Source organism: Gekko japonicus, unplaced genomic scaffold, assembly GCF_001447785.1.
Source record: "Gekko japonicus isolate JY-2015 unplaced genomic scaffold, Gekko_japonicus_V1.1 scaffold442, whole genome shotgun sequence".
NCBI lineage: Eukaryota > Metazoa > Chordata > Lepidosauria > Squamata > Gekkonidae > Gekko > Gekko japonicus.
Genome location: NW_015174288.1, coordinates 983252 through 1005702, shown reverse-complemented (window position 1 = coordinate 1005702; position 22451 = coordinate 983252). Strand labels below are relative to the sequence as shown.

At 43.1% G+C, this 22451-nt stretch overlaps 1 protein-coding gene across 1 annotated transcript in view; it reads left to right on the top strand.

The window, feature by feature from the left end:
- UBE2O (ubiquitin conjugating enzyme E2O) overlaps positions 1-22451 on the top strand; it is a 128769-nt gene that overhangs the window by 53998 nt on the left and 52320 nt on the right. Inside the window, exons 5-9 of the mRNA XM_015424011.1 lie at positions 197-260; positions 1435-1578; positions 4032-4141; positions 5310-5460; positions 19741-20243. Of these exons, the coding sequence (XP_015279497.1) occupies positions 197-260; positions 1435-1578; positions 4032-4141; positions 5310-5460; positions 19741-20243 (972 nt within the window). The remainder of the gene's footprint in view (positions 1-196; positions 261-1434; positions 1579-4031; positions 4142-5309; positions 5461-19740; positions 20244-22451) is intronic.

The window sequence follows — 22451 nt, the reverse complement described above, 5'->3', positions numbered from 1 at the left end:
GCCTGGCGTGATGTGCTCTATGAGGTCGTGAAGAGTTGGACTCGACTGTGTGACTGAACAACAGCAGCAGCTTGTCATACCTCTGGCACCTTGCTATCATGGGTTAGTGCTGATAAATCTAAGCATAAGGCCATGTTAAGAAAGCTGTGCAGACCCTCACAAAGTTTGTTTTCCAACAATTACTGTTTTTTCTTAGGTGTTCCATGAGTACAGAAGATGCAGCAAAACTCTATGATGTCTGTCCCCATGTTAGCGACTCGGTAAGTTTTTTGTTGTTCATTTCTCATTAGAATAGTTCATCTTGCAGAGGTGCAGTGTATCTGTGTATCCCATGGGCCACACTTGTTCCCATCTGCAGCCAAAGGACTGTTCTGTGATGAGGATGGTGGAGGGAACATGTTTGGCCAGGGCTGCTGCAATTGATTGTGAAGCACTTTCCTTTCCTCCTGATAACAAGCAGTAGCTTTTCAGTTTATATGGGAGAAAATAAGTGTGTTTTTGATACTGGAGTAGGACCCAAGCTTGCCACTGTCCCTCAGTGCAGGAATTGGGATAGAATCAGATTTTTGTCCCAATACTGAACTAATATTTCAAACAGCAGCCACCTTGCTTTGAGAGCCAGTTTGGTGTAGTGGCTAAGAGCGGCGGACTCTAATCTGGAGAACCAGGTTTGAAGCCAGCTGGGTGACCTTGGGTGAGTCACAGCTCTCTTAGCCGCACCTACCTCATAGGGTTTCTGTTGTGGGGAGAGGGAGGGAAGGTGATTGTAAGCCACTCCAAGACTCCTTCAGGTAGTGTAGGGTGGGGTATAAAAACAACTCTTGTTCTCCACTTAATTTGGTGACTTCAATAGGCAGGTTTTGGGCCTCCTAAAATGGCTTCCACTCTTCCTCCCCTCCACCCCTGCAAGAAATGAGATACCATTTACAAGAATGCCAAATGTTGCTTTCAGATGGTCACCAGATTTCTGACCCCAAATCCACTCTTTGCTGAAATTTGAGATTTCATGGGTAATCATCAATTACTTCCAACTTAGTACTAAAGAAACCAAGCCAATGAGTCTCTGGAGTAACTGAGTATGAAAAAAACCAAGTTTTCCCTGTGGTATATGGCTCAGCTCTTGAATTTCTTCTACTTAGTACAGTATTAAAACAACGGAAATTAAGAACTGTCCTTTTCAAAAGTACCTCTAACTTTCCCCTGCTTTCTAGAATTCTGTATGCATGGTTTTCCCTTAGAGTTTTGCAGAAACTACTACTACTACTACAAAAAACAAATTGGTTCAGTGGAGAGAAGTGCTTTTGCAGCAAGGAATCTTGCAGTGAGGTTGGGCTCTCAGGTACTTAGTGATGAAAACTGGGAAGAAGTACAGGATTCTTGTTTCACAGGGACAAAATGTGGTTGGCTTGTAATTTTTTTATTACTTTGTTTCAGGGGCTCTTCTTCGATGACTCGTATGGCTTTTATCCTGGACAAGTTCTGATCGGTCCCTCAAAAGTTTTCTCGAATGTGCAGTGGCTTTCAGGGGTGAAGCCTGTTCTCAGCACAAAGAGCAAGTTCAGGGTGGTGGTAGAAGAGGTATGGCTCAACAAACACAACAGTGTTATTGGATCACTATTTTGACTAGACAAACTGCATGATGTACTCTGAATCAAACCTGGAGTATTTGTTCCATTAATAGAAGTCTTCAGGAGACAGGAAAAGTAAGGTACAACTTTTGGAGTACTGTTGCACTGAGATATGTAGGGTTCCAAATTGATACCTGGCCTGTTTCAGATTAGGTTTTAACAAGCGAGGTTACTGCCAGTACCTTAACTAAGTCAAGTACTGCAAGTTCTTCTTGCAGTGAGAGGGTGGACATGGTAGGAAGCAAAGGCATCTCCACTTTAGATTGTATCAAGTCGGTATTTGAACAGAGCAGTCTTTTTTATGTTAATGGTGTATCTTAACAAATAAGAAAACGTGTGTTTGAATTGTTTCCTAAAAGCAGATGACTGCATGCTTGAGTCACTGTTACTTATAATGAATGTTTATTTACTTCATTTAGACCCCACTTTCCCCCCCAATGGGAATGCAAACTGGATTACATTATTTACTGGTCCTCCATTTTATCCTCACAGCAACTTTGTGAGGTAAATTAGGCTGAGTGGACTGGCCCAAGGTCACCCAGCAAGATTCCATGGCAGAATGGGGATTTGAATCTGGGTCTCTCAGATCCTAATCCAGCACTCTAACCACTGCACTACACTAGTTCTATATGTTGTGGGTTCTGTTTAAAAAATCAGAATCCTCCTGACACTGGGTTGGATCCCACAGGAAAAACTCTCAAGAGGAATTGATGAAGTAGATCTTTCTCCCTCTTCTGTAGCAGTTTTTTTTCTTTGCTGGGCATTGGGAACTCCTTGTGAAAGAAATGCATCATAATATATGGTCCTGCAGTGAGGAAGGGGCAGTGGGATGAGATCACTGCATCTACCTCTGGCACAATCCTCAGTGGAGATTTTTGAGACAAGCAGGAGGCAGGCTAATGGAGGAATAAGAAGCCAGAGAAGATCCACAAAATCAACTGTTGCTGCAAGCTTTTCCATGGGATCCATCCTACTAGCACCTAATTCTGGTTAAATCAGGGGTGTCAAACTCATTTGTTATGAGGGCCAGATCGGACATAAATGAGACCTTGTTGGGCCAGGCCATGTGTGTCATAAAATGTAATGCCAGGTAGTGGAGATATAAACTTTATAAAAGACACAAACATAATTAAAGATTTAACTTTAAACATGCTTAAAACACTAGCACGTTTGCAATATTTTGTCTGTTTAACAGTCTCTGATAACTGACACCTCTTGCTCTGAATTATTGCATCAAAATGTCTGTGCTGTAGCAATCTTGAGTTTGCTGCTCAGGTGTGTATCTGTAAGCTGCAAACCTACTTTTGATTTATTGACATTCATTACAGAAATCTTATGCTCAGTGTTCAGAGCCTAGGACCCAGGGGAAAACATGAAATGGCTGGGCATTGCAACCTTTTGTTACATAAGTTGCTTCATGTGCTGATCAAGAACACGGGAAGGCATCCATTCCTGACACAGACTGAGGGCCATGTGTTTTTCTACATAACTATAGTCTTCCCCAGAGAAATAACTATAACGTCCTACAAAGAAAATGTGCTGGGTGAACTTGGTCTGGACTCAGCCTAATTCACCTCATTGGCTTGTTATTCCTCCTCTAAAATAGTTCACATTGCTTTCTTACAGAGAAAGACTGGATCATGAGGGCATGAATACAGTGAAAAGGGGGAGTGATCCCAGTTGCACCCAAGAGAGCCCTGGCATAAAGAGCCCAACAAAACACACACACACTGTGGCAAGGCACACAAAAGTTCATACCTTGAACAAAACTTTGTTGGTTTTAAAGGTGCTTGGTATTTCTCCTGTGCAATTGAGGAAGCCAAGCAAAGCAAGCTCCTCCTCGTTCCCTCCCTCCTTTCAGGGAGGAGGCTCAGCTAGTGGAAGGAAAGAAAGGCTTCCCTTTGTCTCCTGCCCCCTGCCCAGAAAGCAAGCTCTAGCTGTTCCCTCCCTCCCCCTGGGAGGAGGAAGGGGAGGAGCCTCAGCCAGTTCTTTACCAGACTCTCTCAATTGTACAGTAGAGGCTTGTCTATCTATCTCTCCTGTGCAACTGAGAGAGACTGGTACAGCAAACTGTGACATGGCACCAACAGCAGGCTTGGAAAACAAGGCATAGCCAGGTCCTTGAGGGCCAGATTAGGGCCCTCTGAGGGTTTGGTCCAGCCCACAAGCCACATGTTTGACACCCCTGGGTTAAATTCTTTCCCAGCTAATGGAAAAGATAGAGCTCTGAGGAATACTCTGAAACTGTGGAAAAGAGCTACATTTCTCACATAATGATACTTCAGTAATGCCGAAGTATTTAATCTAGAAGTGTTTTTTCGTAATAAAATGTTATCTATTTGACATATGTTCTAGGTAAATGTTCTCAAAACTTTCTTCCTTTTCCCCCTTTCCCCTCTTTAGGTTCAGGTGGTAGAATTAAAAGTTACCTGGATCACGAAAAGTTTCTGCCCTGGAGGTACAGATAGTATAAGTCCACCACCATCTGTAATCACACAAGAGAATTTGTCTAGGTAAAATGCTTCATATTCAGCATCATAAAATTCTGCCCTCAGTAAACTTTCTGCCAGCAGGTAACTATTGGCATAGCAGCAACTTGCTTCCATGAACAAACTGTTACTATACCTTTGCAGTATAACAATCCATAATGGTAACATATGTAATTTTTTATAGATGCTAATGCTTTGCTGGGCTGGAGGTGTTGCCTATAGTAGCCAGTAGTCAGTCAAAGAGCAATGCTTAATTGAAGCCAGAGCTCACTCATGCTTATCCCTGGAATTCATTCTTAGAGTAGGATTCAGTTCTGCAACATTATAGCATATAGCATTTATATCCTCCCACTTGTTCCATCATGGTACTCAAGGAGACATACATAGCTTTCCAGGAGGCCTCCCATCCAGGCACTGACCAGGCCTAGACTTCTCAGTTACGGCAAGGTTGCTATATGCTTCAGCCCATGTCCAAAGACCTAGGATAGCATGTCAAGTAAAAGTTCTTGGGAGTTAGTGGCATTATAGCTTTTGCTTGTCATAGAGCAACTGCAGCTTGACTTTACAATCATGGAATGTCTGCAGTGGGTGTGACTTCAGACAGGCTTTAGCCCCTGCATTTTTAGAACAAGAGGTGAAGAGTATCATTGTTAAATTTGGATAGGATAGAAATTTAGGGCACAGCATATGGGGGGGGGGAATTGTGAGAAGGCCAGGTTAACTCAGAAAAGCTAGCAACACAGTTGTATAGTCTGTCTACAAGAAAATAATGAAACTGCAGAATTAAACATTATCAATTATAGAGTTGCTCAACTTTATGCTAGAATGCTTGCCTGAAAACATGGAACATAGTTATATATGTTCAGTTTGCTTGTTCATGTGTTGGAAAATGAATAGATCTTTAAAATCTACTTTCACATCTGAGCTGTACAGTATGTTCAGCATAGAAATATGCTCATCATGCAGAATTAGTGTTTTTTTCTGATGCTTATAGCATAATGTGGAAGTACTATCACAGGACCCTTAACTACTGTTTTGGCACAGAGGATGACAAAAGACCTGAATTGGTGACTTCTTAAATGTCTGTCACGTCTAACGGGGCTTTCAGGTATATAAAAGGTGTCTACCATTTCTAGGAAGAATCATACCAGCCAGCAATAAAGTGGCATTGCCTTTATCTTGCTTCAAACAGGGTAAAACGGTTGGGGTGCTTTGACCATGCTGAGCGGCAGCTTGGGGAAAGGTGTCTCTATGTATTTCCTGAGAAAGTGGAGCCTGCAAAAATCACGTGCGAGTGCCCAGAGAGAAACTGTATTCTGGGAGAAGGAGCTGTTGCCAAAAAGGTATGTTCAGTGGGGATAACTTTGCTGGGAATATGAAATAATGGTTTATGAAACAGTTGTCCTGTTAAGCCGCATATGTTTAGAATTTTTGCATGTTCAGCAAGGCCAACCAGCCAAGCCATGGCTAAAAGATCAGGAGCAGAGAGATTCAGATTCTTTCCCCACAGCTTCTGCTGCTGCCTGTACAGCTAACTGCCTTAAACGTAAAAAGCTATACCCATAGTTAAGGATAATTAGGTTCCCTGCTTGACTAGCACTCATAACTACCTTCAAATCTGGGTTAAGAATCCAGATTACGGAACAGAAGTTTAGTATCTTGGTAGTAAAGGCAGAAAGGGAATAATTAGTTTTGAGGTGGGGCTGCCAGAAGAATGTACAATCTGCGGTGAAGAGTGGTCCCCAGAAGCATTGTAAGTAAAGCAAATGATACTTCAATCATAAAGCAAGTGTCTAAGGTCATCCCATAGTTGTTGTGAGATGAGCTTGCTTTACCTTAGCAGCTGTTGCATTCATGCGATAAGACTGATCCATGGTAGCTGATACACATATTTACCATGAGCACATGAACCTGCCTGCCATCTTGATGCATTCTGGTTGAAATCCTTAACAGTTCTAAATCTAAAACAGTGATTATTTTAAAATTCTCATTGCAGATTTTCAACATTTCCAGTAGACAATAGTTTCCTTTTCTTGTTAAAGTAATTGAGTCCCATCAGTGAGAGTGTGCTTTTCTACAGCTTTTAGTGTTGCTTTCCATGTTACAGTTAGCCTGTATCAGGAAAAGATGTGTGTCACGAAATTGTTGTATGATGCAGCTATCCTTGCATCAGTTTTGTAACAAGCACATTTGTTTTTTGCTTCTAGTTGCATTTTGTTTGTGTTTAATACAAAGTACATAAACTAACACTTTCCTAGGAAAAATGCATATTTGTTATAACTGTCTTCCCTTGTTCCATTGTAGTTTTGTTCCTCTGTGTTCTGTTTGTGTTTGCCATTACAGTAAACAAATTCTGGTGTGTGCCCCACCCCCCCCCCCCCCACACACATACAATTTGTCTGCCTTCTATGAGAAAAGGCGGAGGAGAGAAGCAGGAACCAATGAGGTTCCAAAGCAGAGAAGAAAAACAGTGGTGCAGTGGGGGAATTATTGTTGTTTTTTTTGTATTCCACACAGAGATCTCTATGCATGTCACTATTCCGGAATTGAATCACAACCAGAGATTATTGGTTCCCTGCAGGAGGGAGAACATTTTTATGTATCTTAGATAGAATGTAAAACACTGGAGTTCTGTCTAAATATGTAGATTCCTTTCTTAGAACCTTTGTTCCAATCACCCCATCACCCCTTTCTGCATAATTGGTACTATACATATCATCAGTAAACTAGATGAAATAACTAATAATTGAGGTGGATGTTCTCTTAGTCACTTTGGTTGTTGTCTCACTTTAGACCAACATTCCTCAGGAAGATGTACTTTCAGAGCCCGCGTGCGGGGAGGGCGGGGTATAAATAAAATTAAATAAATAAATAATATAGAATATAAAAAATAACATGGTTACCCACTTCTTGATGGAATTAGCAGAAATTGCCTTTATAAACAACTGTTTTTTATTTAAATTTTATTGCCAGATAAATGGTATTGCCATCCACAGTACCACAGGTTGGTAATTTTTGTATCTGAGGAATTTTGAATGGCTATCTATTTATTCTAGTTAACAACCCCTCGCTAATTGCACAGTCAAATGATGGTGTTATATTGATGTTGGATTCTTCCTGGGAGATAGCAGCAGGAGATTTTCTTAACTGGTTAGACCAGTGAGATGAGAACATGAAGTAAGAATTACTTCTTTTTTCAATTTTGACAGTCACTATTGAGCACATAGTAAGAGAAATTTACCATACTCTAAAAAATTTTAGGATACAGAAGAATTGCACTAAAATACAATTCTTTCAAAAAGAGGCCATAATTTTAGAACAGAATCTGATACCGTACACACATATTATAGTCAACATATTCTAAAGCCTTATTTATTTGTTTGCATTATATTGTCCATCTTCTTATCGAGACTCAAGGTGGATTACATAGTGTAAGTTAAATAAAGTCAACAGCAAGAGATATCTAATAGAACAGTGAAATAGAGTTTGGATTGCAGAAATCTGAAAAAGAGCTGAACAAGCATAAGCAATTAAGCGTGACACTTTAAGCAATCCAAAAAGTAATATATTGGGTGCATACTTACAATAACAGAGTTCAACTGTATAGTCCTCAGTCCCTGTTCCTTTGCCAGAGCATCTTTCTGATCATGTCATTTCAGTACAGCCCTATTACCTATGTAAAAAACCACTCCTGAATAATTTGGTTTTGCATAGTCTATGGAAAGCCAAGAGAATGGGAGCCTTCCAAACTTCATCAGGCAGGTCATTTTGAGAGGTGGGGGCCGCAATAGATGAAGCACGTGAATGGGCAGTTGTTGATTATATCCATCTGCAGGGGGCACTTGCAGAAAGCCCTGCTCAGATGAGCAAAGCTGTGGTTCTGTAGATATGATGCACCAAGACTATGAAGGGTTTTGTATATGATAGTAAATACCTTGAATTGAACCCAGTAACAGCACCTGGCAGGCCATAAAATGTGGCTGGAGGTTTGTGCTTGTCCTTCTGCATGTCAGAAATGTCTGCTCCTACTTTAATCCTTCTTTCTGTCAGTAAGAGGGTATCTCCCACCCCCCAAAACAAACAGCTACTTTGTGTTCTCACAACTTAAATATCCAGATTCTCCCTTTTAGATTACAGTTAGAGTAAAATGCTACCAAAACTGTGGGTAACTTCTCTGGATATAATTTGCCTCTGTAAATATCCCTTGCTTTCATCAATAATACCAAAATTATGGTGTTTAATATTGCAGATGGCCTGTCTTTGTATCGTATCCAACGTAAAGCCTGAAAAGGTACTGTACTAAACACTTGTTCTGTATGTGGGAAAGTCTTGATCTCCAATACATAACATTTCTAAGATCAAATTAAGACCAATTTGTCTAATGATACTGGAGATGCAAAGACTACCTTTTCTACTTCTTTAAAGGATGCTATCATTCTAGATTTTCTTCCCCTATAAAACTGAACAGCAAACTTTCCATTTATTAATCTTTCTACATAAACCAGAATATTTTAAGAGTTTATTTAGGTAATTTCTTTTAATTGCCATTATTCTGTCAGAAAAAGGCAATGTTAATTTTTCAGCAATGATCTGATTACACTTTTATACTACTGAACAAACTGTAATAATTATTTCTGTTACTAGTTACTAATTGTCTTACTGTTAACAGCAAAATACCTATCAATGTGGTATAGGGATATATTTGAAGGAAAGGTCTGTGCATTTTTTGCCCATACTTACATAAGGTCTTTGCCAGCCACACCACTAAATATTAAGCATGTTGACAAGATTTTCTCCCACCACAACATTGTCTTTTGTGTAGTATCTAACTTTTCCATAGGAATGGATAGCACAACACTTTGAGAGTTAATTAGGGGCTAAGCTTTCCCCTGATGACCACTGTATGGGGGTGAGGAGCATGTTTTCACCTCTGTCAATTTAGTCTTATGCTATATTCTGTACCCTCGTTGGTTGTTATGATGAGGATGATGTGAATAAGACTCTCATGGAAATTTGACAGGGGTGGAGCAGTGGGGGGCAGAATTTCCCTGCTGCACTTCTGGTTTTAGAACATGGGAGAGAGTCTATTAAGAATATTTGGGAAGGGTACTTGCAGGTGTCAGATTCGGCAGGCAAGGGAAAAGGTGATGTACCCCACACATCTTGGTCTCTTCTTCTTCCCCCACCCCAGTCATTGCATTAGCTTATCATTATGAGGGAAACATGATGCTAGAAATCCCATTATCTCCTCAGCATTTAAATCTATTCCTTCTTATACAGCTACACTCTGATATGCATTTTGTCTTTGTTGCAACAGGATAGGTTATAATGGAACCCAGGAACCATTTTTTATATTGGTACCAGCTAAAGACTCCTGAAGTTTGTCAGGCAGGGGAGGACTAGAAGATTTCAGTCTATTGCCTAGGCTGGACTTACTTTTGCAAACCCAGCCTTGCTCACATGGGCTCCTAACTCAAAAACATCCTCTTGATCCAAACAACACGTAACATGAGGGGGGAAGCAATTCAGAGGAGACTCTGGATTGTTGCCCCCATGCTCCAAAATCATATTAAGTATGATTAGTGCTGGAAAAATATTGACCCATCTAACAGCCTCTAAGGAACACATTACACAAACACACCTGACATGATCCCATTTACCAGTGTCTGTCCATGTCAGTATTGCCTACTTCTAAGAATAAAAACACTATTGTGAGCAGTTATAAGGGGAGGTATATGGATAGAGCAATTATTAAGAAAAACAGGGCTTTCCCACATGGCTTTTTTCCATCGGTTCTGGCTTCATACTGCTTCGACTTATTCCCTGATTTCCACATGCATTTTTGTGCCTTTAGTTTTCATTTTGGCCTTTTGGGTTTTCCCCCATGTCTTTTTGATTTCTTTTGAGACCACTTTTACCCCAGTCTATTTCTGGAAGCGAACTAGGAGTTGTCTGTTTCCTTGTACATAATGTTTCTGTCACTTTTCTTTGTCCTGTCCACCTCCACACATCTCTAGTCCTCTTTTTGATGATTGAACTGTTGTCATAGTCAAACCACTCCCCCCCTCCCGAAAGAGGATTAAAAAAAATGTATATATAAAAAAGCAAAACTAAAATATTGTTGTATTAATATACTGCTGTAATGATAGATCAAGCATGTACTCTGAATTCCAGAAAGTAAGTCTCTAGCCTTTTTCCTTGTGGTGATATAAGGAAAAAGGCATATCTCTGCAAGGGAAGGTGATAGAGGCCTTTAAAAATGATATCTGGGAATTTGGAGAACATGCTTGACCTATCATTACAACAATATATCAATATTTTAGTTCCAATTTTAATGCAGTCATGATATAGAAAGGGGGTGCTATGATGCCACCATGTCAACAGCACCCTCCCTTGAAAATCCTGATTCTTTAAGGTACATGGAGAAGAAAATAAACCACAGTGGTGAAAATGCAGAGGGAGGGCAGACACGAGGAAGAACTGTGCTGAAACTGATTCCAATGCTTGTGGGTCAACTCCCAAGAAAATCAGAAATAACTTGAGTGTGTCAAAAAGCCCACAATATTCATATGTAGGGTACTCTACCCACTCATAGTTTAGTGCTACTCTACCCACTCATAGTGATGGAGAGAAGGTTTTGTTCTCCCACTGAGGTGGAGGACATCTCCATGGGTTATTCTCACCATGCCTTTAGGGAGTTTTTTCCCCTTCCTGTTGGCGCCTCCGGAATAGCCCATCTCCAGTTCTGTTCCTGCCTCAGTAGGGAGAAGCAGCAAAAGACTAGCTAGGCTTTAGTTGGAGTTCTACTTTTTCTCCTTTTTTCTTGTTGCTTCTTGCCTTGTCTCTTCTTTTTCTTTTATCTTTCCTCTCTCTCCTCTTCTCTACTACTGCACCTATCTTGGAGCGAAGCTTCAAGGGGTCTCTGGACCCGAAGAGAAGATTGGCGCCAGCCGCGATGGCAGCAAAGGAGCTTCCCAAGGAGTTCTCTTTGGGCGACGAGGGAGAGGCGCATACCGCAGAGGTCGCGGTGATGACTCCGGGGCCGATCTGCCTTCACGGCATGATCGTGTGCCCCCGACAATTGTGGCTGGCTTGGTGGCGCCACTGCATGCCCAAAAGCACCAGCAGCAGCCTGGAGAGGAGGAGCCTGCCATTTTTTCGGCACACTTTCAAGGCTGGCAGTGGCCATTTTGAGGGTCCAGCTTCAAGGTTGGGAACCCTCCATGGAGCCATCCCTGAAGCCTCGGGGGCAGAGGGAGCGCGGCCATGCCCCTTCCAGACCCTTTCCCAACAAGAGGAGGACTCTGATGCCAGCTTGCTGAGGGGTAACCTCCCTGAACAAGGGGTTCTGGTTCACCCTTCAGACCTCATGGCCATTATTAGGCAACTTATTCAACAGGAGATGGCTCACCTTCAATCCAGACCCAGGGCTTCCTTGCAGCAAGAGCCCTCTCCTCAGAGTCCCTTATTTTCCCCTCCTCCCGGGTGGCCAAACAAAGCAGCAAAAAAGACTCCCCCCCCACCCCCTAGGAGACCCACAGAGGAACGGTGGAGGGAGGATGTGGGGTCTAATGCCTCTTCCCTTGAGGACAGAGAAGAAAGTAAATTCCTGTCAGAGGAGGAGGAGGAGGAGGAATTAAAGCTCCCTGAGCAGTCCAGCCAATTTTTCAAGGTTGAGGACTACCAATATTTTTTAACTAAAGCCATCAAGGCTCTTGAATTACATGATTTGCCACCTTCAGAGTATCAGAAGGCAGCCAGAGCTAAATTTAAGTCCAAATCTGGGGGCAACTTTGAAATTTTTTTTCCCTCCAGAGTATACAGAGAAGGTGTTTCCTTTCCCTGAGTATTTTGAACATCAACTTAGAGCGGGATGGGACAAGCCCATGGTTAATAAACAGTTTCCCACTTTTGCCAAAAAATTGTATGCACTTCCTAACAATGCTAATGAGTTATTGCGGGTGTCCCCTGTGGATGGTCCAGTGGCAGCAATTCAGACTTCAGGTCTAGTTTCCGAAGATGGGCTGGGCACCATCAAGGATTCCACTGATAAGAAGGTGGAGGCAACGCTCAGAAGGATCCATAAGGCGATCGCCATGACGGTGAGAGCAGCATCTACAGCCTCCATTGCTTCTAGGGCAACCATCTTGTGGGTGCGGAAGCTGATTCAACTCATACTGGAGAACAACCGCAGTCTGCTAGAGGGAGCTTCTCGCATTCTTAAGGCAAACTCCTTCACGGCAGATGCCGCCTTGGACATTATTTCCTTTACATCTAAAGCCATGGCATTCACGGTGGTGGCCAGAAGACTTCTTTGGCTATGTGCTTGGCAGGCTGATGCCTTGTCCAAATCCATTGTGACTGCTTATCCATTTTGTTATACAAATTAATATCCAGTCAAAAATAGAAGATTGAAGTCAAAATGAGGAGGAAGTTCTTGTATTTTATTGCAATGAAATACGGAAAACAGTTAGGCCAAAGGACCCATCAAAGTTGACTGCTTTCTGAGCCCAATCAGGAAATACCATGAAGTTAAATACTTAAAATGACATCATCATATCATCATCATGGGAATAATATTCAAAACGCATAATTGGTTACAAAAACTTAAACAACATTTACATAAAAATCTCCTTGTTGGTCAAATGTAAGAAAGGTGTGTCTATGCAATAGCCTCACATATTTACTTGACATGACCTAAGCCATATCGGCTAAAGCTTGTTCTCACCCAAACAAAACTGTTTTCCTCAGATACCCAGTAAAAGATCCTTTTGACCCAGACACTATGAAGTTGTAACCTAAACAATTAGAACCATGAACCTTCTACCTTCTGTTGTGCCAAAAGAATGTTATTGTCTTGTCTGTTAACCTCAACTGGAAAAAACCCTGACCCACAAAGAAGGCCTCCTATATACCAGACCTTCATTACCTTCCAATATACATGTTAAATCTATAATAAACCTATAAAAACCAGAGAAATATGAATAATCAAAAAGAGAAAAATCTATATAGTCCCATCTCTACTACAATTTCAAGGGGACCGTCTGTTTGGAGGGGCATTAGACAACATCCTGGTGGAAACCAGGGATAAGGAAAAAAACATGCCCATGTTTCTCAGGTGTTCTGATAAGCGAAACACTCAGTCCTTTCGTTCCCAACACTCCTTGCCAAGGTTTCGTCACGACTCCAAGAAGACATCTTGGAAGGTGCACAAGCAGGCCGGCAAGTGTGGTCCTTTCGCATCCAGATTTCACAAGCCTCCATTCAACAAGAATGACTGAGGAGACAGAGATACCAAGCCCAAGCAGGCATGACTATTCTCCCCTGCCGGTGGCAGCACGACTCCTACATTTTGCAAAGACTTGGTCAGAGGCACAGGCAGATGCCTGGGTGGTGGAGGTTGTGTCCAAAAGATATACAATAGTTTCTGCATCAACCTCCAGAGAGGTTCCTGAAATCGCCTGCAAGCAAATCCGAGAACAAGAGATCCATTATCAACAAGGCTGTGCAGCATCTGCTGGACACCAAGGCCATCGAACCAGTCCCCATGGACAAGAGGGGCCAGGGGGTGTACTCCATATTATTCATGGTACCCGAGAAGAACGGAGACTGGAGAGCAATTCTGGATCTCAAGTTCCTGAACAGATTCATCAGGCTGCGGCACTTTCGCATGGAAACACTGAAGGCTGTAGCGGACTCCTTATCTCCGGATGAGTATCTGACCTCCATAGACCTTACGGAGGTGTACTTTCATGTGCCAATTCATCTGGCTCACAAACGATTTCTTCGTCTGCAATCAACACTTCCAGTACAGGGCTCTTCCTTTCAGCCTCACCACTGTGCCCAGACTGTTCTCCAAGTTGATAATCAATCCTGTGGTACATCTTTGGTTATGTGCTTGGCAGGCTGATGCCTTGATCTCCTGATCTCAGGAGTCAAGGGATCGGGACTTCCGGGTCAATGGTGCGATAACTCGGGTGTGGCGCAGGACGCTCCTGAGCTCACTCGTCCTTTTCTGCTTTTTTCAGAGTTCCTCGGTCCATGCGACTCTGGCATGCTAACTAGTTATGTGACCCCCGAGCCTTGTACTTGTTGCATGGGGACCTCGGTCTCTTCATGAAGTTTTTCCACTGGAATAAAATATCAACTTTGAATATACTGTTAAAGTATAAAGAACTTGTTCAGGAGTAAGGAAGAGACAGAAATTGGGGATTTGATAGAGATTGGAGACCTGTCTTGGGAACAGTTCCGGAGGATATTAGTGCAGGAAATCCAGCAAGCTGTGGAGTTGGCTGTGAAATCAGCTGTGAAATCAGCATTTAAAAATCTTATAGTTAACCCTCAGAGTCCTTCTTTGGAGCTGGACAATGAGAAAGAAAAAGAGTTTTCTAAGCAGAACTCTGAGGAGCAACAGGTGTTATATCAGGACAAAGTGTTAAAGGATAGGTTACCTTTAAATATGGAGAATGAGGAGAGGAAAAGCAACCAAACATGTAAATGGGAAGAAACAGCAAGCTTGGTGGAGTTGGAAGTAGAGAAAGGAGCCCCTCGGGATTTAACACAAAAAGAAATGATTAAGTTGGATAACAAGAAACCAAAACGTTGTGTCAAGAGAATCTACAAGACCAACAAATACTCAAAGAAGAGACAGCAAAAATTTAGAAGGAAGAAACTAGAAATGAGGATCTTCAAAGCCAAGAAATTAGAAATGAGGATTTACAAATATAAAGCCAAACTAGGCTTGTGGAAATATAAATGGGAGAAGCTAGAAATAAGGACTCATGTGTATAAAGACGATAGACATCTGGACAGAATAGTAAAAAAAAGGTGCAAAGGAAAAATAGGGGATAGAAAATGTGTAAAAATTATAATTGGTGCTTTAAATTATCCCCATGTTGTCTACATATTACCTAAGTGGAAATTTGAGACTAAGACAGTGAGAAGTTGGATGTTAGCTGTGATGAATAGAGATGATTATATTGAAAGTCTTAAAACAGATGAGAACTTTGAGTTAAATTAAAAGTACACTTTCCTTTATCTCTTTTTTTTATAATATACATAGCATGAAAGAATGGAATGGTATTATATATATTTACAGTAATAAGTAGGAAAGTTAATTATTGTTTTGAGCAGTGGTCATTTCGTAGAAAAAGAGCTAGGGGAACTCATTAGCATAACTCATTAGCATATGCCACACCCCCTGACATCAGGGGCCCGACAGTGGACCTGCAAGGCCAGCGGGAGTGCGAGGAAGCCCCGCCAAGGCCCTCCCTGGCCCCAGGCAGGCAGGGGTGGGGAGAGGCGGGGAGGAAGCGACTTACCCTCCCTCTTCTCCTGCCTCCTCCTGGCTGAATGAGGGCTGGAAGTGGGGCAGCCGGAAGCAGGGGGCGGGGCTTCATCATGTGCCCCACCCCCCTGCACCTCACCCGGGGGAACTGCGTTCCCCCACGTTCCCCCCCGAAATGACCTCTGGTTTTGAGATTGCAAAGTTTTTGCCTCCTCTTATAATTCCTAAGATTAAAGTAATTGATAATAGAGAAAGGGGGGGGGGATACTATATAAGTAATAACCTTAATATTGTTTGGATTTCCCAAAAAATATTTTTATTTAGTGATATAAGTTGGGGATAGTTATGCTAAAAGTGGTTACTGGCAAATATTAAAGGAAATGTTTATAAAGGGAATAATTATAGCAAATAATATAAGTATATTGGTAAAAATGCTATATACAAACAGGCTGGTAATCCTGATAACTTACTTATATATTTGTAAGATTAGTTGAATATAAATAGTGATGCCAAGATAAGAAAGAGGAAAGCAAATTTGGCTGGGAAAGTAAATTGTGTGTCATGTTTGAATTGTGAAAAGGGTTTGCAAAATAGAATTGATTTATGTAAGTATAGTGAAATATAAAATGGAACTTTGTAAAATTTATATTTTGTGGCTAAAAAGTTTTGAAATAGCTTGAAACAGGAATGTTAGTATAGGAGGAAATCATAACAACGGCACTATGTTATGTATGATTATGTTATGTAAGTTGCTACACAACTTATGTGAATTCAAGAAAGTCCTTAATCTGTAAGGATGTAGTAGTGTTTTGCCAGCTGACTCACAAAACTCCACCAGTGAATTTCTACTTGTATTCAACTTCACCAGTGAATTTCTACCTGTTTTTGGAAAATTTGTTCTACTTTATATGTCTAATTAAATTTATTGATAATTGATGTTAAATTTGGGCACATGCATTTTTTTCTTGTTTTGATATATTGCTGTGCCATTGCCTTTCATCTTGTATCTCAGTGTGATATAGCAGTCAGGGCTTCAGAGCATGGTAGAGGCTGCAGGTGTGGGGGGAGATGGAAAGCTGAAGTCAGAGGGGCAAATAAAGGTAGGTTTATGGTTGGCTGGGAAGGAGATAGTGTTGCCAACTCCAGGTAGGGTAATTTCTGGAGATTTGAGGGGTGGAGCCTGGAGAGGATGGGGTTTGATGAGGGTTGGACCTCAGGCAGGTACAATGCCATAGACCCCACCCTCCAAACCATCCATTTCCTCCTAGGGAACCATTGTTGCCAATCTCCAGGGGAGGGCTAGAGATCATCCAAAATTACAACTGCTCTTCAGGTAGCAGATAGTGACCTATTAATCCCACAATTTGTACTCAATTTTTGAAACTCCAGACACCTTTTTAGATATTTCTGTTCTACACATCTTTGAGAATTCTGTTAAAACTGATCTGTGTGTATCTAGAGCTGAAGCCTAGAAAACTGAAGTGTTCCAAATTCTGCACTGTTTGTAAACTGATTTTTTAAAAACTTTTTGGCCAACTCCCAGTTTTAAAGCTAGCACAATTTTTGGCTCATGGGGTAAAATGTTTGCTCACAAGACTGTGCAACTTAGAGGGAACATTGTATCCTAACCTGTTTTACCTCAATATCTTGAGGTTAATAACACATTCAAATTTCACCATGATAGAACAAAATGGTGTGCATATATTAAACTGCTCCAGTATGAAATTTCTTATTTGATCAAGCACCTCTTTGTGCATACAGTGTTTCAGGCATGCATAGATGTTACAGTGAAAGATGGATGCCGGACTAGTCTCTAGATTGTGGTGGAGTATCAACGGTTTTGATGGGTATGGCCCTAGGTATTTAGAGTTTTAAATGTCAAAAAATTGCCTTGAGTTGTGTTTCCAGTGGACAACTGATGCTCAAGTGAGCAACTGTCAGCAGCTACCCCTCTCAGGAATGAAGCTTCCATGTTGGGTACCTTCTTTGTTTTGCAACAGTAAGAAGGCAATTTAGTTTAAGCATGTATCGTTGAAATTATGGAGGCATAAAAGCATTGCAATGGTTCCCCATTGTGGAGCTTAGTGGGCAGGGGAGGCCCAACTATGGCAAGCCATAGTTCTGTCAGAGCTGTTCTCTCGAGGACAGTTCTGGAAAGACCTCTCTCAGCCCCACCTACCTCACAGGCAATGCTCTCTCTAAGCTGTGGAGTCTTGTGAGCAAAAACTCTACTTTGTGAGCTACTGGTATTAAACTTGTGAGCAAGCGATTTGGCTACTTGTGAGCAAGCGATTTGGCTACTGTGGGGAGGGGAAGGGAAAAGAGTTTGTAATCTGCTGTGAGACTCCGAGTGTAGGGCGAGGTATAAATCCAATCTCCTCCTCCTCTTCCTCCTTCAACACAACCTGCAATCCTGCTGTTCCCCAGCCCCCAAGCTGGTTAAGTGCCAGGGAAAATCAGTGCCTGGGAAAATCAATCCTGATCCTTCAGCCATGCCTTTTTGCTTGGGTGGGGGAGTGAGTCTTGTAGTATCTAGCCCCAATGCAAATACATGTTGAGGATCTCGTCTCCCTTCCTAGTCCTGGTCTTCTGTTCTTCTAAAGCTGCCCCTTTAGGTACACCAGAATTGCTACAACCTTAAGGGACATCTGTGTGTAGACTGGTAGCTCTCCTCATATAATTCTGCAGGAAGTCTTTTTCTGAAAGCCTTTGATAGGCATAATGATAGGGGATGCAGAAATCGTACCAACAGCTAAGAACAAGCAGTAACATGAACAGAATAGGAAGTTACAATTACACAGCAAGAGTAATTGAGCTGTACCAAGCCAATTAGGGTAAGTATCACATTAGTAAAAGGAGTCAGTCTCTCGAACAAGCTGCAGTTCATGCTATAGATAATGGCCAAGCCAGTCTTATGGCCACTGCAACTGGGAGCCAGTGTGACTAACAGGTGTTTGAAATAATAATCTTGAAGCAGGTGAGCAAGGTATGATCATCACACCTTTCCAAGAAAAGTTCTTACTCTAAGGTCAAAATTCCAAGGGGGGCGAGTTCTTGTGTTCAAGCAGGCCTTAGTGAAAGAGCCATCTTTATACAAAACCAGCTGTTAACTAAATGTGAAGCTTAACTGTGTGACTGTCTGCAATGATTAAGCTTTCTTAGATGTGTGCAGAGTAGGGATGGGCACAAACCATGAAAATGGAAGTTCACCCAGGTTCTCGGTTCCTGGGGTTCATGACATGGTAGAACAGTCTCTCTGTGGACTAGAGATCTCACAGCAAGTCTGCAGCTGACTCTCTTCTACCTGCCCACCAGGTTTGGTGACTATTGGATTTAGGAGGACTGAGTTACAGCCCCCCAAAGCAGGTGCCTGCAGGAAAGTGTTCTCTGGGGAAATCACAGCCGTAGGTCCAGGAGTGTGTCAAATGGTCCCCCTGCAAGTGAAAGGCAACAAACTTGCAGAGGACCTCCCTGGGAAGCCCCTCTACCTGCCCTCCAAGTTGTGCAGATTAATTGGGGGGGCAAGTAGTGGCTCCCCAAAGCAGGTGCCCCCAGGAAAATGCTCTCTGGGGAAATCACAGCAGCCACAGGTTTAGGAGTGTGTCGATTTGAATGGACTCCCTGCAGGCTAGAGGCATCAAACTTGCAGTGGACTTCCTCAAGATGCCCCTCGACAAAAGTGGGGGAGGTCTAGTGCAGGAGGGAGGTGGCAAGTTGGAAACCCAAGTCGATGGGCAGGTACAGCAAAGGTAGCTGGTGATGCCAGGCCTGGCAGGCAGGTACCCAGAGGCACAGAGGTCAAGGATCTCAGGGTCCAAAGTCCAAAGGGGGGGAGGTCTAGTGCAAGGGGGATGGCAAGTTGGAAAATAAAGTTGATGGGCAGGTACAGCAAGGGCAGCTGGTGATGCGAAGCCCAGTAGGCAAGTGCCCAAAGGCATAGAAGTTGAAGTTCTTAGGGTCCAAAGTGCGAAGGGGGGGAGGTCTAGCATGGGAGGGAGATGGCAAGTTTGGAAAACCAAGTCGATGGGCAAGTACAGCAAGGGCAGATGGTGACGCCAAGTCCATCTCTCCCCCCATTACTTTGACAATTAATTGATCGGTGCCAGTGTGTCTGGCTCACGAACCACCACCACAAACCTAATGAACCTCCATGAAAAACTTGGTGGTTCATGGGCGGTTCGTGGGTGACACGATCTCACAAACCAAGGCCTCATGAACCGGCCATATTCATGACGAAACAAGGTTTGTGGCGAGGTTCGTGCCCATCCCTAGTGCAGAGATACCTTGGACTTTCTTGGACTGCCTCTGTTAATTGACTAGTTTGTTTTCCTTTTAGGTAAGGAGATTATTGAAGAAACAGATAGTGAAGATTATGTCATGCTCTCCAGAGTCTCAGGATACCAGTGACATCCCTGAAGGAGACTCTGTTGCTGCTGGTGACCAACAATCTGAAGACTTTAAAGCTAGCTCAAAATGTGAACTCGAAGATTCTGCCAATGGTGCTGTACAAGAGATAAGGAGAGAACACCTTGATGAAACAGGGAAAGGTATCACCTGTGAAGCTGCTAGACTGCAGTTGCAACCGCCATTTGTCCTGAAACGCGATGACCTCTCGTCTGACTACAAGCTGCAATCAGTAGAGCAGGATGCTGATGATGAAGCTGCAGATGACACAGATGATACCAGCTCCGTGACATCTTCTGCCAGCTCCACAGCCTCTTCTCAAAGTGGCAGTGGCACAGGTCGCAAGAAGAGTATCCCACTGTCCATCAAAAACCTCAAGCGGAAACATAAAAAAAAGAAAACCAAGGTTTCCCGGGAGTTTAAACCAGGTGACAGGTACAGTCAAAGGTCACATCCCCTGCCACATCAGAATTTTGACTTCATGTCAGCTTTTGTTTTAAAATTTCTTGGGTGGATAAAATGTCTGCATTGTGTTAACTGTGGTTTTTGTCTTGGTGGTATCTGTGAAACATTTACCACATGGGAGACAAAAGTTAAAGATGCGATACTTTTGGATTACAGATGGTTGATTTTTAAACTTCACAGTCTGGCAATGGTAGTGCAGCAGTGTTGGGGGGAAACAGATTTTTGCAGATCTCTGTAGATTAATTAACCAAATTAAAGGTGCCAGTCTCAGTGTCTCTTATTATCTGAGTCTGAATAAACCCAGATGTAAACTTCTAGTATAGACATATAAGTTCACAATAATGTCTAGACTACAAAAATGAGAAGTAGTCTACTTACTGATTTTGAAAGAATTTAAACTAGTTTACGAAAAAAAGTTTTCCAGTCGTGGACTTTAGAAATCCCAAGTGTTTTGGGTTTGCAAAACTAGAATAGAAAACCAAAAGAGCTTTGGAATTTTACATTAAGAACATAAGAGAAGCCATGGTGGATCAGGCCAATGCCCCATCCAGTCCAACATTATGTGTCACACAGTGGCCAAAACCCAGGTGCCATCAAGAGGTCCACCAGTGGGACCAGAAATCCAGAAGCCCTTCCGCTGTTGCTCCCCCAGGTACCAAGATTACAAAGCTTCACTGCCCCAGACATAGTGTTCCAGATGTGACTCGAAGCACAAAGGAATATATTTTAAAAAGTGGCCACAGCTTCAAAAGAGCCTCTTGGTCCCTTCCAGCAGTTTTGTGACTGAAGATGAGACAAACTCCCCCATCCCCAAATTGGCAGCTGTTTATTATAAAGTAATGCAAAGCTTTCGAGGTGTCTGTCTTCATGTCTCAGCTCCCTCACCTGTCTTTTTAATTTAAGTAGGGGGTTGCTAGAACTTGTTTTTAATGCCAGAGGTCAGCTAAAATATATCATAGTTTCTGGGCACTGGCAGATTGTTCTTTTTCCCACCAAATAACCATAAGTGGTCTTGCATGGACCTCAGAATTTCCTTAGAAAAATAGCTTCCAAATTATTTTCCCTTAAGGCAACTGCAGCTTCTGCAGCAAATAAAAATGACTGATTAGAGTTCATATCATATCTTTTCCTGGGATTGCCTGAAGCCAAAGATAAGGTAAAACAAGAAGGGGGACCCACGATACTCGTGGAGGGGGGAGCTTCACATGGAGGAGAAGGAAGCAGCTGCAGGTGAGCCTTCTCCCCTGCTCCCCTTCTCCCCCCCCCCCGCACCAATGGCAAGGCCCACGCGGCTCCTAGCTGCTGGTCCGCCAAGCTTTCTCTTTGTTCCTCCCTGCCACCGGCAGCGATGCTTGAGTTCAGCCCGCCAAGCCTTCTCCTTCCCCCTCTCCCCCGGCAGCAGCGGCGAGGCCTGAGCTCGGCCCACCAAGCCTTCCCCTCCCCTCCCTTCCCCCCCTGGCGGTAGCAGTGGCAGCGAGGCCTGAGCAGCTCACAGCTGCCAGCGCGCCTTCTTCCGCTCCCTCCTGCCCCAGCAGTGGCGGTGGGACAGTTGCCAGGGCGTTCTCTGTGCATGTGCAGGGAACGTTCTTGTACTTTTTGGATGATTTAAATATCCCCCGTATATTTTTTTTAACTTTTTAGATTTTTCTACACATCTGGGGATTGCTCCAAATGTGCAGGAAAATCTCTTTGCCCCCTAGGTGCCTCCGATGTGTGGATTTGTAGATCTGCATGCAGGGGGCACCTTGGCTATTAGATATATAGACAAGAAGCGGTACCCGTGATACTCGCCGGGGGGGGGGGGGGGATTCCTAAAGGGTCCCTGTCTCCTAAGCAGCTCCGCAGGTAAGCCTTCCCCCCCCCGTCCCGCTGATTCCCCCCCCATGGGCACTGGTGGCTAGGCCTGAGTGCCTCCCAGCCACCAGGCCCACCGATTCCCCCCCAGTTTTCCCTCCCTCACCCGCGGGCACCAGCAGCGAGGCCTAAGTGCCTCCCACCTGCCAAGCCAGCCAATTTTCCCTTAAGCTGTTAACTGTAAAAAACGGTGTTCTTTCAGAGCTAAACTGAAGGGGACTGTGTTCTTTCGTTTCTCATCTGTGGTCTGGTCTCACAGAGGGGGCAGGCTGGTCTGGTGAGAGCAAGATCCCTCACTTGGCTGAGAGTGAGTACAGGCAGCAT